This window comes from Taeniopygia guttata, chromosome 30, assembly GCF_048771995.1.
Source record: "Taeniopygia guttata chromosome 30, bTaeGut7.mat, whole genome shotgun sequence".
NCBI classification, from domain to species: domain Eukaryota; kingdom Metazoa; phylum Chordata; class Aves; order Passeriformes; family Estrildidae; genus Taeniopygia; species Taeniopygia guttata.
The window spans coordinates 485,461-500,793 of NC_133055.1; the positions used below are offsets into that span (position 1 = coordinate 485,461).

General features: G+C 72.1%; 2 protein-coding genes across 2 annotated transcripts; one reads left to right on the plus strand and one right to left on the minus strand.

The window, feature by feature from the left end:
- Positions 1 to 13: 13 nt before the first annotated feature.
- Positions 14 to 7,770, minus strand: CNN1 (calponin 1). Its single transcript, XM_030259952.4, has 7 exons — positions 7,615 to 7,770; positions 5,123 to 5,244; positions 4,107 to 4,173; positions 3,889 to 4,026; positions 3,067 to 3,177; positions 2,837 to 2,983; positions 14 to 1,213 (listed from the first exon to the last, which is right to left on the minus strand). Exons 1-7 carry the CDS (start codon positions 7,675 to 7,677, stop codon positions 977 to 979), a joined length of 885 nt encoding a protein of 294 aa, XP_030115812.1. The 5' UTR covers positions 7,678 to 7,770; the 3' UTR covers positions 14 to 976.
- A 1,997-nt stretch (positions 7,771 to 9,767) lies between these two features.
- Positions 9,768 to 15,182, plus strand: ECSIT (ECSIT signaling integrator). Its single transcript, XM_072919878.1, has 7 exons — positions 9,768 to 9,877; positions 9,931 to 10,268; positions 11,573 to 11,793; positions 12,605 to 12,659; positions 13,509 to 13,657; positions 14,716 to 14,818; positions 14,899 to 15,182. The coding sequence occupies exons 1-7, from the start codon at positions 9,768 to 9,770 to the stop codon at positions 15,159 to 15,161; spliced, it is 1,239 nt and encodes a 412-aa protein (XP_072775979.1). The 3' UTR covers positions 15,162 to 15,182.
- The last annotated feature ends 151 nt before the right edge of the window (positions 15,183 to 15,333 follow it).

Here is a 15,333-nt window from a genome sequence, read left to right on the forward strand (position 1 = left end):
TCCCACGCCGGTGTCACCTCTGCGTGTGGCTTTTATTGTGCCTCGGTGGCTTCACACGTGGCGGGGCCCGAACCCCCCGGGGCCGAACCGGGAGCCGAACCCGGGGCTGATCCCGGGGCCGAACCGGGGGCCAACCCCAGCCCTGTCCCCGCCCGGGGCCGGTCCCGGGATTGTCCCCCCCGGGGCCGGTGCCGAGTGCTGCCCCCCCCCCTCCCCCCCTTCCCCGGGAGCCATCGCGGGGCCGATCCTGGGGCCGGTTCCCCCGGTGCCAGTCCCGGAGCCGATCCCGGGGCCGGTTTCCCCTGGGATTGATCCCGGAGCTGATCGCGGGGCCGGTTTTCCCCAGGGCCGATCCTGGGGCGGGTTTCGCCCGAGATCAATCCCAGAGCCGATCCCGGGGCCGGTCTCCCCGGTGCCGATCCTGGAGCCTATCCCGGGGCCGGTTTCCCCTGAGATCGATCCCAGAGCTGATCCCGGGGCCCGTTCCCCCTGAGATCGATCCCAGAGCCGATCCCGGGGCCGTTTTCCCTTGGGATTGATCCCAGAGCCGATCCCGGGGCCGGTTCCCCCTGAGATCGATCCCGGGGCCGGTTCCCCCTGAGATCGATCCCGGGGCCGGTCCCCCCGGTACTAGTCCCGGAGCCGATCCCGGGGCCAGATCCCCCTGAGATCGATCCCGGGGCCGGTCCCCCGGTGCCAGCCCCGGAGCTGATCGCGGGGCCGGTTTCTCCTGAGATCGATCCCGGGGCCAGTTTCCCCTGGGATTGATCCCAGAGCCAATCCCGGTGCCGGTCCCCCTGAGATCGATCCCGGGGCCGGTTCCCCCTGAGATCGATCCCGGAGCCGATCCCGGTGCCAGTCCCGGAGCCGATCCCGGTGGCGGCTCCCCCGGTGCCAGCCCCGGTGGCGGCTCGGCGGGGCGCGGTGAGGCCGGTGACGAGCGGTGTCGGGGTGCAAGCGGCGGCGGGGCCGGCGGCTACTGGGAGTTGTAGAGGCCACCGGGGCCGTCGTAGCCGTCGTGGCCGAGCAGCTCGGGGCCGCCGCAGTACTTGGGGTCGTAGACCTGGCGCGGGAGGCCGTACACCGTCATGCCCTGCTGCGACGCGCCCTTGTTGCTGCCCATCTGCAGGCCGATGGTCAGCGTGTCGCAGTGCTCCATGCCCAGCGCCGGCTCGAAGATCTGCCGCTTCGTCCCCGGTGCCGTCATCCCCGCCTGCACCGGGGAACGGGATACGGTCAGGGATGTGGGCAGGGATGCGGGCAGGGATGCGGGCAGGGATGCGGGCAGGGATCCGGCAGGGACGGGCTCGGGGGAGGAACGGGTTCCGGTCACGGATCCAGTCACGGATCCGGTCAGGGATCGGCTCGGGGCAGGGACGGGCTCCGGTCAGGGACGAGCTCGGGGCAGGAACGGGCTCGGGGCAGGAACGGGATCCGGGCAGGGATCCGGCAGGGACGGGATCCGGTCACAGATCCGGGCAGGGACCGGCTCGGGGCAGGGACGGGCTCGGGGCAGGGACGGGCTTGGGGCAGGGACGGGCTCCGGTCACGGATCCGGTCAGGGATACGGGCAGGGATACGGGCAGGGCTCCGGTCAGGGACGGGCTCCGGTCACGGATCCAGTCAGGAACGGGCTCGGGGCAGGAACGGGATCCGGGCAGGGACGGGCTCGGGGCAGGAACGGGCTCCAGTCACGGATCCAGTCAGGGACGGGCTCGGGGCAGGAACGGGCTTGGGGCAGGGACAGGCTCCGGTCACGGATCCGGTCAGGGACGGGCTCCGGTCAGGAACGGGCTCGGGGCAGGAACGGGCTCCGGTCACGGATCCGGTCAGGGACGGGCTCGGGGCAGGGACGGGCTCCGGTCAGGAACCGGCTCGGGTCGGTGGCCGCGGTCACCCCGAGGGGGTCACGGCCACCCCGGGACGACGGGGGGATGCTCGGGGGTTCCTCCGTTCTGCTCCCCGTGCTGCCCGCAGGGTGTCTGTCCCTCTCTGTCCCTCTGTGTCCCCTCTCTGTCCCTCTCTGTCCCCTCTCTGTCCCCTCTCTGTCCCTTCCTGTCCCTTCCTGTCCCCAGAGTCCCTCCGTGCCCCCCTCAGAGCCCCTTTGTCCCGCTAACCCGGGACATCCACGTCCCCTGGTGCCATCTCTCCCTGTGTCCCCGTGGGGTGGCAGTGTCCCCCCATAGTGGCAGTGTCCCCATGTCCCTATGTCCCCATGGGGTGGCAGTGTCCCTGTAGGGCAGCACTGTCCCCCCATGGTGGCAATGTCCCTGTAGGGTGGCAGTGTCCCCATCTCCCTGTGTCCCCCGTGCTGGCAGTGTCCCCATGGGCTGGTAGTGTCCCCCCATGGTGGCAATGTCCCTGTAGGGTGGCAGTGTCCCCATGGGGTGACAGTATCCCCATATCCCCATGTCCCCCTGTGCTGGCAGTGCCCCCCGTGCTGGCAGTGTCCCCGTGTCCCCATGTCTCCCCATGGTGGCAGTGTCCCCCGTGCTGGCAGTGTCCCCCGTGCTGGCAGTGTCCCCGTGTCCCCATGTCCCCCCGTGCTGGCAGTGTCCCCATATCCCCATGTCCCCCTGTGCTGGCAGTGTCCCTATGGGGTGGCAGTGTCCCCATGTCCCTATGTCCCCCCATGCTGATAGTGTCCCTATGGGGTGGCAGTGTCCCCATCTCCCCGTGTCCCCCGTGCTGATAGTGTCCCCATGGGGTGGCAGTGTCCCCATGTTCCCGTGTCCCCCGTGGTGGCAATGTCCCTATGGGGTGGCAGTGTCCCCGTGTCCCCATGTCCCCCTGTGCTGGCAGTGTCCCCATGGCGGCAGTGTCCCCGTGTCCCCACCTGGCTGGCGCCTTTGTTGGTGCCCATCTGGAGGCTGATGGTGGCCTGGTCCAGGGGCTGGTCCGTGCCCAGTTTGGGGTCGTACAGGTGCCGCCGGGTCCCGTACGCCGTCATGCCCTGCTGGCTGGCGAACTTGTTGGTGCCCATCTGGGGACAGCGAGGGCCACGGTGTCACCCACCGGCTGTCCCCAGCACGGCCCCCGTGTCCCCTCGGCGTCCCCGGGTGTCACCTGCAGCCCGATGATGTTCCTGCCCTCGCGCAGCTTCTCGGGGTGGAAGCGCCGCTGCTGCTTCTCGGCGTATTTCACCCCCAGCCCCACATTGTTCCCCTTTGTCTTGGCCTGGCGGAGACCGGGGGCTTGGGGGGGGCTCACGGGGACCCCCAGACCCCAAATCCCCTCCCCAGATCCCAAATCCCCCCCTTGGACCCCCAATCCCCTCCCCCAGACCCCAAATCCCCTCCTTGGACCCCAAATCTCCTCCCCAGACCCCAAATCCCCTCCTTGGACCCTGAATCTCCTCCCCAGACCCCCAATCCCCTCCCCCAGACCCCAAATCCCCTCCTTGGACCCCGAATCCCCTCCCCAGACCCCAAATCCCCTCTCAGGACCCCAAATCCCCTCCCTCAGACCCCAAATCCCCTCCCCAGACCCCAAATCCCCTCCCCAGACCCCAAATTCCTTCCCTAGACCCTAAATCTCCTCCCCAGGCCCCAAATCCCCTCCTTGGACCCCAAATCTCCTCCCCAGACCCCAAATCCCCTCTCAGGACCCTGAATCCCCTCCCCAGACCCCAAATCCCCTCCTTGAACCTCCAATCCCCTCCTTGAACCCCAAATCCCTTCCCCAGACCCCAAATCCCCTCCTTGGACCCCCAATCCCCTCCCCCAGACCCCAAATCCCCCCTCTGGATCCCCCCCAGCGTGCGGCCGGTGCCCTCCGAGGGGATGTGAGGACCCCCCCAGAGCCCCCCGGAGCCCCCCGGACCCCCCCAGAGCCCCCTGGGAGCCCCCCGGACCCCCCCCGGACCCCCCAGAGCCCCCCGGAGCTGACCTGGCTGGCGAGGGCGATGAGGGTGGACTGGACTTGGGTGTGGTTGGTGTTCTCGAAGAGGTCGTTGGCCTCGAAGATGTCGTGGGGCTTCACCCCGTAGCGCGTGATGGCCCTCAGGAAGTTCCCGATGTTCTCCAGCTGCGGGGTTCGGGGTCAGACCCCCATCCCCCTCCCCCCGAGCCGCCCCCAGCCCCGGTTTTGGGGTGTCCCCCCCTCACCTTGTGCCAGTTCTGGACGGGTTCGTTCACCTTGGGCACCGAGCCCGGCTGCAGTTTGTTGATGAGCCTGGAGGGGCCGAGCACGGCTGGGGTCAGGGGGTGACCCCGCGGTGACCCCGCGGTGACCCCGCGGCGACCCCAGGGTGACCCCAGGGTGACCCCAGGGTGACCCCAGGGTGACCCCAGAGCTCGGCCAGGAGCGGCTGTGCTCAGCAGGGTCAGCGCGGGTGAGGGAAGGGTTAAAATTCATCCTCCCGGTGACAGGAGTGGGGACGGAGCGGGGGTCCCGGCGGGGGTCCCGGCGGGGGTCCCGGGGGGGGTCCTGGGGGTCACACGGGGTCCCGGGGGTCCCGGCAGGGGTCCCGGGGGTCGCAGTGGGGGTCCCGGGGGTCGCACAGGGTTCCAGGGGTCCCGGGGGTCCCGTCAGGGGTCCCGGGGGTCGCAGGGGGTTCCGGGGGTCCCGGGGGTCACACGGGGTCCCGGGGGTCCCGGCGGGGGTTCCGGGGGTCCCGGCGGGGGTCCCGGTGCGGGTCCCGGGGGTCCCGGCGGGGGTCCCGGTGGGGGTCCCGGGGGTCCCGGGGGTCACACGGGGTTCCGGGGGTCCCGGCGGGGGTCCCGGGGGTCCCGGCGGGGGTCCCGGGGGTCCCGGTGGGGGTCCCGGGGGTCACACGGGGTCCCGGGGGTCACACGGGGTCCCGGGGGTCCCGGCGGGGGTCCCGTCAGGGGTCCCGGGGGTCGCACGGGGTTCCGGGGGTCCCGGGGGTCCAGACAGGGGTCCTGGTGGTCGCACAGGGTCCCGGGGGTCGCACAGGGTCCCGGGGGTCACACAGGGTCCCGGGGGTCCCGGCAGGGGTCCCGGGGGTCGCACAGGGTCCCGGGGGTCCTGGCGGGGGTCCCGGGGGTCGCACGGGGTTCCGGGGGTCCCGGGGGTCCCGGCGGGGGTCCCGGGGGTCGCACAGGGTCCCGGGGGTCCCCGCGGGGGTCGCACAGGGTCCCGGGGGTCCCGGGGGCCGTACTCGCAGAGGATGACGCCGTCCTTGAGGCCGTCCATGAAGTTGTCCCCGATGCGGCGCCCCGTGGTCCCCTCGATCCAGGCGCGGAGTTCCCGCTCGTGCTGCGGGTCGTACTTCTGGGCCAGCTGCGGGACAGGGGACACGGGACGTGGGGACACGGCCGGGGGGACACCGGGACACGGGACACGGGACGTGGGGACACCGCCGGGGGGACACGGGGACGTGGGGACACCAACACAGTGACACTGGGACACTGCCAGGGGGACATGGGGACATGGGGACACCGCCAGGGGGACACGGGGACATGGGGACACTGCCAGGGGGACAGGGGGACGTGGGGACATTTGGACACCGCCGGAGGGGACACGGGGACATGGGGACACCGTCAGGGGGACAGGGGGACACTGCCAGGGGGACAGGGGGACACCAGCACAGGGACATTGGGACACTGCCAGGGGACACGGGGACGTGGGGACACTGCCAGGGGGACAGGGGGACACGGCCGGGGGACGGGGGGACACCGCCGGGGGGACACGGGGACACGGCCGGGGGGAAAGGGGGACACCGCCGGGGGGACAGGGGGACGTGGGGACATTGGGACACCGACGGAGGGGACACGGGGCGTGGGGACACCGCCGGGGGACACGGGGACATTGCCAGGGGACACGGGGACAGGGGGACACCGCCGGGGGACACGGGGACAGGGGACACGGGACGTGGGGACACCGCCGGGGGGACACGGGGACAGGGGACACGGGACGTGGGGACACCGCCGGGGGACAGGGGGACATGGCCGGGGGGACGGGGGGACACCAACACAGTGACACTGGGACACTGCCAGGGGACACGGGGACATGGGGACACCGCCGGGGGGACAGGGGGACGTGGGGACATTGGGACACCGACGGAGGGGACACGGGGACATGGGGACACCGTCAGGGGGACAGGGGGACACCAGCACAGGGACATTGGGACACTGCCAGGGGGACACGGGGACATGGGGACACCGTCAGGGGGACAGGGGGACACTGCCAGGGTGACGCGGTGGCACGGAGAATGTCGGGGACACCCTCACGGGGACGAGGGGACACGGGGGACAGCGTGCGGAGGCCACGGAGGGTGCGGGGACACCGCGGGGGACACGGGGACACCGGCAGGGGGACGGATCCCCACCGGGGAGGGGACACGGGGGGCGTGGGGACACCCCAAGGAGGGGACACCCCAAGGAGGGGACACCGGGGACACCCTCAGGGAAGAGGCGGCGGCCACGCCGGGGCCGGAGGATCCCCGGTAGCACCGGTGGCCCCGTTTCCCCGTTCCCGCGGGGCCGGAGGATCCCCGGTAGCACCGGTGGCCCCGTTTCCCCGTTCCCGCGGGGCCGGAGGGACCCGGTAGGGCCGGGGGTGCCCGGACCCCCCCCCGCCCCGCCCCGGCCCCCCCGGGAGCGGCGGGCGACCGGACCGGCCGAACCTTTGCCCATATATAGCCCCGGCCCGGGGCCGCCGCCGCCCGCCCGCCGCGCTCCGCCGCCTTATAAGGGCTCACGGCGGGGCCGGGGGCCGCCGGGGCCCCCCCGGGCCGCCGATCCCCCCCCCGTTAACCCTTAACGGGCCGGTGCGCGGCGGGACCCCCCCCTCCCCCGCCGTGTCCGGCATCTCCCGCCCGCCGCGGGGCCCCCCCGGGCCACCCGAACCGCCCCCGTTAACCCTTAACGGGGCGGACACCGGCGGGACGCCACCCGGTGCTCGTGGCGGGGGTCCCGGGGTCGTTCCGGTGTCGCCCCGTCCCCTCCTCAGTCCCGGCGGGGGGTTCCGGTGTCGCCCCCGCTGCAGCTCGGTGCCCGTCACCTCCCGCCCGCCGCGGGTTCGGGGGTCGGCGGGGCTCCTCCGGTCCGCCGAAGCCCCTCCGAGTTAACCCTTAACGGGCCGCACACCGGCGGGAGCCCCCGGTGCTCCCGGTGCTCCCCCGGTGCCGCCGTCCCCGTACCCCGTCCCGGGGCGCACCCGGTGCCCGTCGCCTCCCGCCCGCCGTGGGGACCGGGGGCTGCGGAGGCCAAGAAACCCCCCGCTCCCGGTTAACCCTTAACGGCCCGGTGCCCGGCAGGACCCCCCGGTGCTCACGGGGGGGAGCCCCGGTGTCGCCCCCTCCCCTCCGCTCCCCTCCCTCCCCCCCGCCGGGGACCCGGTGCCGGTCACCTCCCGCTTACCGGAGGGAACGGGGGGTGCGGAGCTCCCCGGGCAGCCCAGCCGCACCCCCGGTGAACCGGGGGGGCCGCCCCGGTGCCGCCCCCCTGTCCCGGTGTCCGTCCCTTCCCTCCCGGGGCAGCACCAGGGACAGCGCCGGGTCCCGCCCCCGCTCCCGCCGGGTCCTGCCGTGACCCCCGCCCGCCCCCGGTGCTGCCGCCGCCCCGGGGGGGTCGCACCTGCCCGGAGCCGCCCGGACCCCCCCGGTTCGGTCCGGTCCGGTCCGGTCCGGTTCGGTTCGGTGCCGCTCACCTTGTTCTTCACCTCGGCCGACAGCCCGTAGGCCGGGCCGCGGTTGAAGTGCGCGTTGGACATTTCGGGGCTCCCGGGGGGGTCTCGGTGGCTCCGGTGGGGTCGCGGCGGGCGGGTGGCGCCGGTTCGGGGCTGTCCCGGGTGGGTTCGGGGCTGTCCCGGGTGGGTTCGGGGCTTTCCCGGGTGGGGTCGGTGCCCTCGGCTCGGCTCGGTGCCCTCGGTCGGTTCCTCCCGGTCCCGTCCCGGCGCCGCCGCCGCCACTTTTAAAAGTGGGCGGTGGGCGCGGAGCCCCCCCCGGGCCGGGGCGGCCGCAGCCAATCCGCGGCCTCCGCCGCGCTGACGTCACGGCGGGGCGGGTGATGGCGTCATTTTTTCCACATTTACCGGGGGGGATCCCGGAGCTGGGGGGGGATCCCGGGGGGGGCGGGGGAATCCCGGAACGCCCCCCCCGCCCCAAATCAGCGCTTGCCCGCTCTGCCCCCTCCCACCGGACACCCGTGTCCCCCCCCGGTCCCACCGGAGCGGGGACCCCCCGGGGGGCACCGGGGCTCCCCCACGGTGCTTGGGGATCCCCCCCGGGGCACCGGGGGCCTCGTCCCCGCGCACCCGGGACCCCCCCGGTGCCGCGGGACCCCCCGGGACAGCGCGGCTCGACCCCGCCGCGCTCCCCACCCCCCCCGCTCGGTGCCGTCACCGGATCGGACTCCGCCGCCCCCCCGGGGGAGGACACGGCTCGTCACGGGTGGGGAATGTCCCCCTCCCCCTCCCCTCCCCTCCCCTCCCCCTCCCCGGGCCGTCCCCGCCCCCCCCGCGGCTCCGGGACCCCCCCGGGGCTGGGGGGGCACCCGGGACCCCCCCCACCCCCATCAGGGACTTGGGGACCCCCTTCCCCCCACACCCCCCCCCCCACCCCGCCGGGGCTGCCGTTCCCGTTTAACCGCTCTGACGTCATCGCTCACCCCCGTGACGTCACCGCCCATCCCCGTCCCCGCGCTCATCCCGGGGTCCCGCTCTGACGTCACGGGGGAACCCCTCCGAGCCCCGCCCCTCGCTGCCTGCCAATCACCGCCAAAGCCGCGCGGCGATTGGCCGCGCCCTCAGGCCCCGCCCCCCGACCCGCCGCGCGGGGTCACCGCGAAGATGGCGGCGCCCAGCGGCGCGACCGGGCACGGGGACGGCGGAGCGCGACCGTGAGCGGACACGGCCCGGCCGGGAGCGGACACAGCCCGACCGGGAGAGACCGGGAGCGGACACAGCCCGACCGGGAGCGGACACAGCCCGACCGGGAGCGGACACGGCGGCAGCGGGCGCCATGCGGCCGGGGTGGCTCCGGGTCCTGCCCCGCCGCCTCTGGGGCGGCCCCGCAGCGCCGCAGGTGCGGGAGACACCGGCGACACCGGCACAGAGGGGACGGGGAGGGGGCCAGGGGGCGGTGGGGACACCGGGACAGCGCGGGGGGAGGGGCCACGGGGGGGACGTGGGGACACGAGGGGACAATGGGGGGGAAATGGGGACACGAGGGGGGACATGGCGGACACAGGGGGGGACAATGGGGACACGGGGGGGACACGGGGACAGCTGTGGGGTAACCCCTTCTTTTCTTCCCCAGCTGTGCCGGAGCTTGTGCCAGCGCCCTGCGCGCGTCCCCCCGGCGGAGGGTGACACCTCGGGGGGTGACACCTCGGGGGGTGACACCTCGGGGGGTGACACCTCGGGGACCTCAGCGTGGCATCGCCGCTTCCACAAGATCTGGGGGAACGACCCCCAGCCCCGCGGCCACCCCCGGGACCCCATCGGGGGTGACACCTTGAGGGGTGACATCTCATGGAGTGACACCTCAAGGGGTGACACCTCACGGGGTGACACCTCAAGGGGTGACACCTCAGGGAGTGGCACTTCAGGGGGTGACACTTCAAGGGGTGACACCTCAAGGGGTGACACCTCAGGGAGTGGCACTTCAGGGGGTGACACCTCACGGGGTGACACCTCAGGGGGTGCCACCTCAAGGGGTGCCACTTTAGGGGGTGCCACCCCCAAGGCCCCTCTGCGCCACCTCCGCTCCTACAGATTGCGCCGCGAGGATGCCCACGGCGACGCCAGTGACCCCGGTGGGCACAGTGGCTGCGGTGACCCCGGTGACCCCGGTGGGCACAATGCCCGCGGTGACCCCGGTGGGCACAGTGCCCGCGCTGACCCCGGTGGGCACAGTGACCCTGGTGCCCACGGTGACCCCGGTGCCCGCGATGACCCCGGTGGGCACAATGCCCGTGGTGACCCCGGTGCTCGCAGTGACCCCGGTGCCCGCGGTGCCCGCAGTGACCCCGGCGCTCGCAGTGACCCCGGTGCCCGCAGTGACCCCGGTGCCCCCGGTGCCCGCGATGACCCCGGTGACCCCGGCGCTGCCTTGGCGGCGGCGCTGGAGGAGCTGGCGCGGAGCCCGCCCGGGCGCGGGGCGCGGCTGGCGCTGGTGGAGGCGGCGCTGGCGGCGATGCCGGCGCTGGGCGCGGAGCGCAGCCTGGCCGCGTACAAGGCGCTGCTGCGGCTGCTGCCCCGCGGGGCCTGGGTGCCGCGCGGAGCCGTGCAGCGCCTGCTCTTCCCCTTCCCGCGGCAGCACGAGTGCGGCCTGCGCCTGCTGGAGTGCATGGAGCGCCACGGTGCGTGCTGCTGGTGCCCTGCCACGTCCCTGTGCCCGCTGTGCCCGCTGTGACCTGGTGTCCCTTGGTGTGCCCCGGTGTCCTCCGGTGTGCCCTGCTGTCCCCTGGTGTCCCCAGTATCGCCAATGTCCCCAATGTCCACAATATCCCCAATGCCCCAATGTCCCCAATGTGTCCCTACTGTCCCCAACATGTCCCCAACGTGTCCCCAATGTCCCCAATATCTGCAATGTCCCCAATACCCCAATGTCCCCAATGTCCCCCCAATGTCCACAATGCCCCAATGCTCCAATATCCCCAATGTGTCCCTGCTGTCCCCAATGCCCCCAATGCCCCCAATGTCCCCAGTTTCCCCAATGGCTCCCATGCCCCAATGCCCCAATGTGTCCTCGCTGTCCCCAACGTGTCCCCGCTGTCCCCGCTGTCCCCAGTGTCCCCACTGTCCCCAGTGTCCTTGCTGTCCTTAATGTCCCCAACGTGTCCCCACTGTCCCAAATGTGTCCCCAGTGCCCCGCTGTCCCCAATGTCCCCAATGTCCCCATGTCCCCACTGTCCCCAGTGTCCCCAGTGTCCCCAGTGTCCCCACTGTGTCCCCAATGTCCCCAGTGTCCCCAATGCCCCGCTGTCCCCAATGTCCCCAACCTGTCCCCTGTGTCCCCACTATCCCCAGTGTCCCGCTGTCCCCAATGCTTTGCTGTCCCCAATGTCCCCAACCTGTCCCCAATGTGCCCAACCTGCCCCCACTATCCCCAGTGTCCCGCTGTCCCCAATGCTTTGCTGTCCCCAATGTCCCCAACCTGTCCCCAATGTGCCCAACCTGCCCCCACTATCCCCAGTGTCCCGCTGTCCCCAATGTCCCACTGTCCCCAATGTCCCGCTGTCCCCAATGTCCCCACTATCCCCAGTGTCCCCAATGTCCCCAATGTCCCCAATGTCCCCAATGTCCCCAACCTGTCCGCAATGTCCCCAATGTCCCAAACCTGTCCCCAATGTCCCCAACCTGTCCCCAGTGTCCCCAATGTCCCCAACCTGTCCCCAATGCCCCGCTGTCCCCAGTGTCCCCACTGTCCCCAACCTGTCCCCATGTCCCCAGTGTCCCCAATGTGTCCCCAGTGTCCCCAATGCCCCGCTGTCCCCACTGTCCCCACTGTCCCCAGTGTCTGCAGTGTCCCCAATGCCCCGCTGTCCCCAATGTCCCCAACCTGTCCCCAATGTCCCCAGTGTCCCGCTGTCCCCAATGCCCCGCTGTCCCCAATGTCCCCAACCTGTCCCCAATGTCCCCAACCTGTCCCCACTGTCCCCAGGCGTGATGCCCGACGCCGAGATGCGCTTCCTGCTGCTGGGGGTGTTCGGGCCGCGCAGCCGCCCGCTGCGGAAGCTGCAGCGGATGCAGTTCTGGCTGCCGCGCCTGCGGCACCTGGACCCCCACCCGCTGCCCCCCCGGCTGCCCCCCGGGCTGGCGGCCGCGCGCCTGGGGCTGCAGCGCATGGCCACCGAGCCCGGGGCCACCGTCACCCTGGTCCAGGTGGGCACGGGCACGGGGACACGGCTGGGGACACGGCTGGGGACACGGGGGACAGGGATGGGGACACGGGGGGACAGGGCTGGGGGATGGGGACAGGGATGGGGGACACGGGGATAGGGATGGGGGACAGGGATGGGGGAAGGGGACAGGGATGGGGGACTGGGACTGGCCTGGGGGATGGGGACAGGGATGGGGGACCAGGACAGGGATGGGGGACAGGGCTGGGGGACGGGGCCAGGGATGGGGGACACGGGGGGACAGGGATGGGGGACGGGGACAGGGCTGGGGGACACGGGGACAGGGATGGGGGACACGGGGGGACAGGGATGGGGGACTGGGACAGGGATGGGGGACGGGGAGGGACAGGGATGGGGGACGGGGACAGGGCTGGGGGACAGGGACAGGGATGGGGGAAAGGGACAGGGATGGGGGACAGGGCTGGGGGACACAGGGGGACAGGGATGGGGGACAGGGAAAGGGATGGGGGGACGGGGACAGGGCTGGGGGGACAGGGACAGGGCTGGAGGACATGGGGGGACAGGGATGGGGTGACGGGGACAGGGATGGGGGCACAGGGAGGGACAGGGCTGGGAGACACGGGGACAGGGATGGGGGACGGGGACAGGGATGGGGGGACGGGGCGGACACGGCTGGGGGGACAGGATGGGACAGGGACATGGCTGGGGGCACAGGGGGGGACAGGGACACGGCTGAGGGGACAGGGACAGGGATGGGGGCACAGGGGGGACAGGAACACGGCTGGGGGCACAGGGGGTGGCCCTGCAGTGACCCCCCTGTCCCCGTCCCGCAGCGGCCGGTGCCGGACTCGGGGGACGATGAAGGCTCTGTCCAGCCCTACATCCTCAGTGAGTTCTGGGGGGATGTTGGGGTGCCCTGGACGGGGGGTTGGTGTCGGGTTGGAGGGGTTTGGGGTCCCTGGGGTAAGTTTGGGGCTCCTCAGGGGTCTCTGTGAAGGATTTGGGGTCCCTGGGGTGGGTTTGGGGCAGGGTTTGGAGTCTCTAGCGTGGGTTTGGGGTCCCTGGGGTGGGTCTGGGGTGTCTGGGGTGGGTCTGGGGTCCCTGGGGTGGGTCTGGGGCAGGGTTTGGGGTCCCTGGGGTGGGTTTGGGGTGTCTGGGGTGGGTCTGGGGCAGGGTTTGGGGTCCCTGGGGTGGGTTTGGGGTCCCTGGGGTGGGTTTGGGCTATCTGGGGTGGGTCTGGGGCAGGGTTTGGGGTCCCTGGGGTGGGTTTAGGGTCCCTGGGGTGGGTCTGGGGTCCCTGGGGCAGGTCTGGGGCAGGGTTTGGGGTGCCTGGGGTGGGTCTGGGGTGTCTGGGGCGGGTCTGGGGCAGGGTTTGTGGTGCCTGGGATGGGTCTGGGGTGGGTCTGGTGTGGGTCTCGGGACCCTGGGGTGGGTTTGGAGTCCCTGGGGTGGGTTTCGGGTCCCTGGGGTGGGTCTGGGGTGGGTCTGGGGTCCCTGGGGTGGGTCTGGGGCAGGGTTTGTGGTGCCTGGGATGGGTCTGGGGTGGGTCTGGGGTGGTTCTGGGGTCCCTGGGGTGGGTCTGGGGTCCCTGGGGTGGGTCTGGGGTGGTTCTGGGGTCCCTGGGGTGGGTCTGGGGTCCCTGGGGCGGGTGTGGGGCAGGGTTTGGGGTGCCGGGCCGTGGGCTGGGCTGTCCCCCCGTGTCCCCAGCCATCCCCCCGTGTCCCCCCGTGTCCCCAGGCTCGCAGAGCCCCGAGCAGCGGGAGCTGCTGGCCCGGCACGGCCCCGACCGCCCGGTGTTCGTGGAGGGGCCGTTCCCGCTCTGGCTCCGCGGGACCCTCCTCAAATACTTCGTGCTGCGGGGAGACCCCCTGCCCCCCCACCTCAGGGTCAGCCGGGGGTCCCGGGGGGCTCTGGGGGGTCCTGAGGGGTTCTGGGGGGTTCTAGGGAGTCTCTGAGGGTTTTTGGGGGATCCTGAGGGGGTTCTGGGGGGTCCTGAGGGGGTCCCTGGGGGTCCTGGGAGGTTTTGGGGAATCCTGAGGGGGTCCTGGGGGGGTCCTGAGGGGGCTCGGGGGGGTCCTGGGGGGTTTTGGGGGTTCCTGAGGGGTTCTGGGGGGTTCTGGGGAGGCTCTGGGGGTTTTTGGGGGATCCTGAGGGGGTGCTGGGGGGTCCTGAGGGGTTCTGGGGAGTTTTGGGGGTTCCTGAGGGGGCTCTGGGGGGTCCTGAGGGGTTCTGGGGGGTTCTGGGGGGTCCTGAGGGGTTCTGGGGGGTTTTGGGGGATCCTGAGAGGGTTCTGGGGGCTCCTGAGGGGATCCTGAGGGGGTCCCGGGGGGTCCTGGGGGGCCCTGAGGGGTTCTGGGGAGGCTCTGGGGGTTTTTGGGGGATCCTGAGGGGGTTCTGGGGGGTCCTGGGAGGTTCTGGGGGGTCCTGAGGGGTTCTGGGGGTTCCTGGGGGGATCCTGAGAGGGTCCCAGGGGGTCCTGGGGTGCTCTGAGGGGTTCTGGGGGGTTCTGGGGAGACTCTGGGGGTTTTTGGGGGATCCTGAGGGGGTCCCGGGGGGTCCTGAGGGGGTCCTGGGAGGTTCTGGGGGGGTCCTGAGGGGTTCTGGGGGGTTTTGGGGGATTCTGGAGGGGTCCTGAGGGGGTCCTGGGGGGTTTTGGGGGTTCCTGAGGGGGTCCTGGGGGGCCCTGAGGGGTTCTGGGGAGGCTCTGGGGGCTTTTGGGGGATCCTGAGGGGGTTTTGGGGGTTCCTGAGGGGGCTCGGGGGGGTCCTGAGGGGATCCTGGGGGTTTTTGGGCGTTTCCTGGGGGTTTCCTGGGGGATCTCCAGGACAGGTAGAACAGGACCCCCAAAACCCATCACACCTAGGGTGGCCCCCCCATGACCTACGTGGGAAAACGACCCCAACCCCCCCCCAAACCCCCCCAAACCCCCTCCCCAAAACCCCAGGACCCCCCCCTGGACCCCGAGCGCAGCTTTTACTTCCCGCTGCGCCTGGAGCTGGACCTGGAGCGCGGCCCCTGGGACGACGAGGATTTCCACGTGGACGAAGGTGACGACCCCTGGGTGATTTGGGGGGGAGGTGAGGATGTTTTTGGGGTTCCCCCTGACCCCCTCGCCCTCTCCCCGCAGTGGAGGAGGGCCCGGTGCTGGCGCTGTGCGTGGCGGGCGCGGGGGACCGGCGCACGCTGGGCCGGTGGCTGGCGGCGCTGCAGCGGCACAACCCCGCCCTGGGCCGCACCCCGGTTCTGTTCCGCCTCACCCCGGGGGGGGACCCCGCCGCCGACCCCCCCCAGGGACCCCGAGACCCCCGGCTGGGCGCGGGGACCCCCGGGGCTGCGGCGCTGGAGCCCCCCGAGGATGGGGGAGAGCCCCCGAAAAGCAGCGGGGAATAAAGGGGGCGACGGATGGACGGATGGAGTGGGGGTGGTGTGGTTTTTTTGGGGGTGTCGTGGTTTTTTTGGGGGTGTTGTGGTTTTTTTGGGGGTGTCGTGGTTTTTGGGGGGATCCCTGGGGGCGTTTTGGTCCCCCTGTGCCATCCCCCAGAAGGTGGTGGTGGCCGGGGGG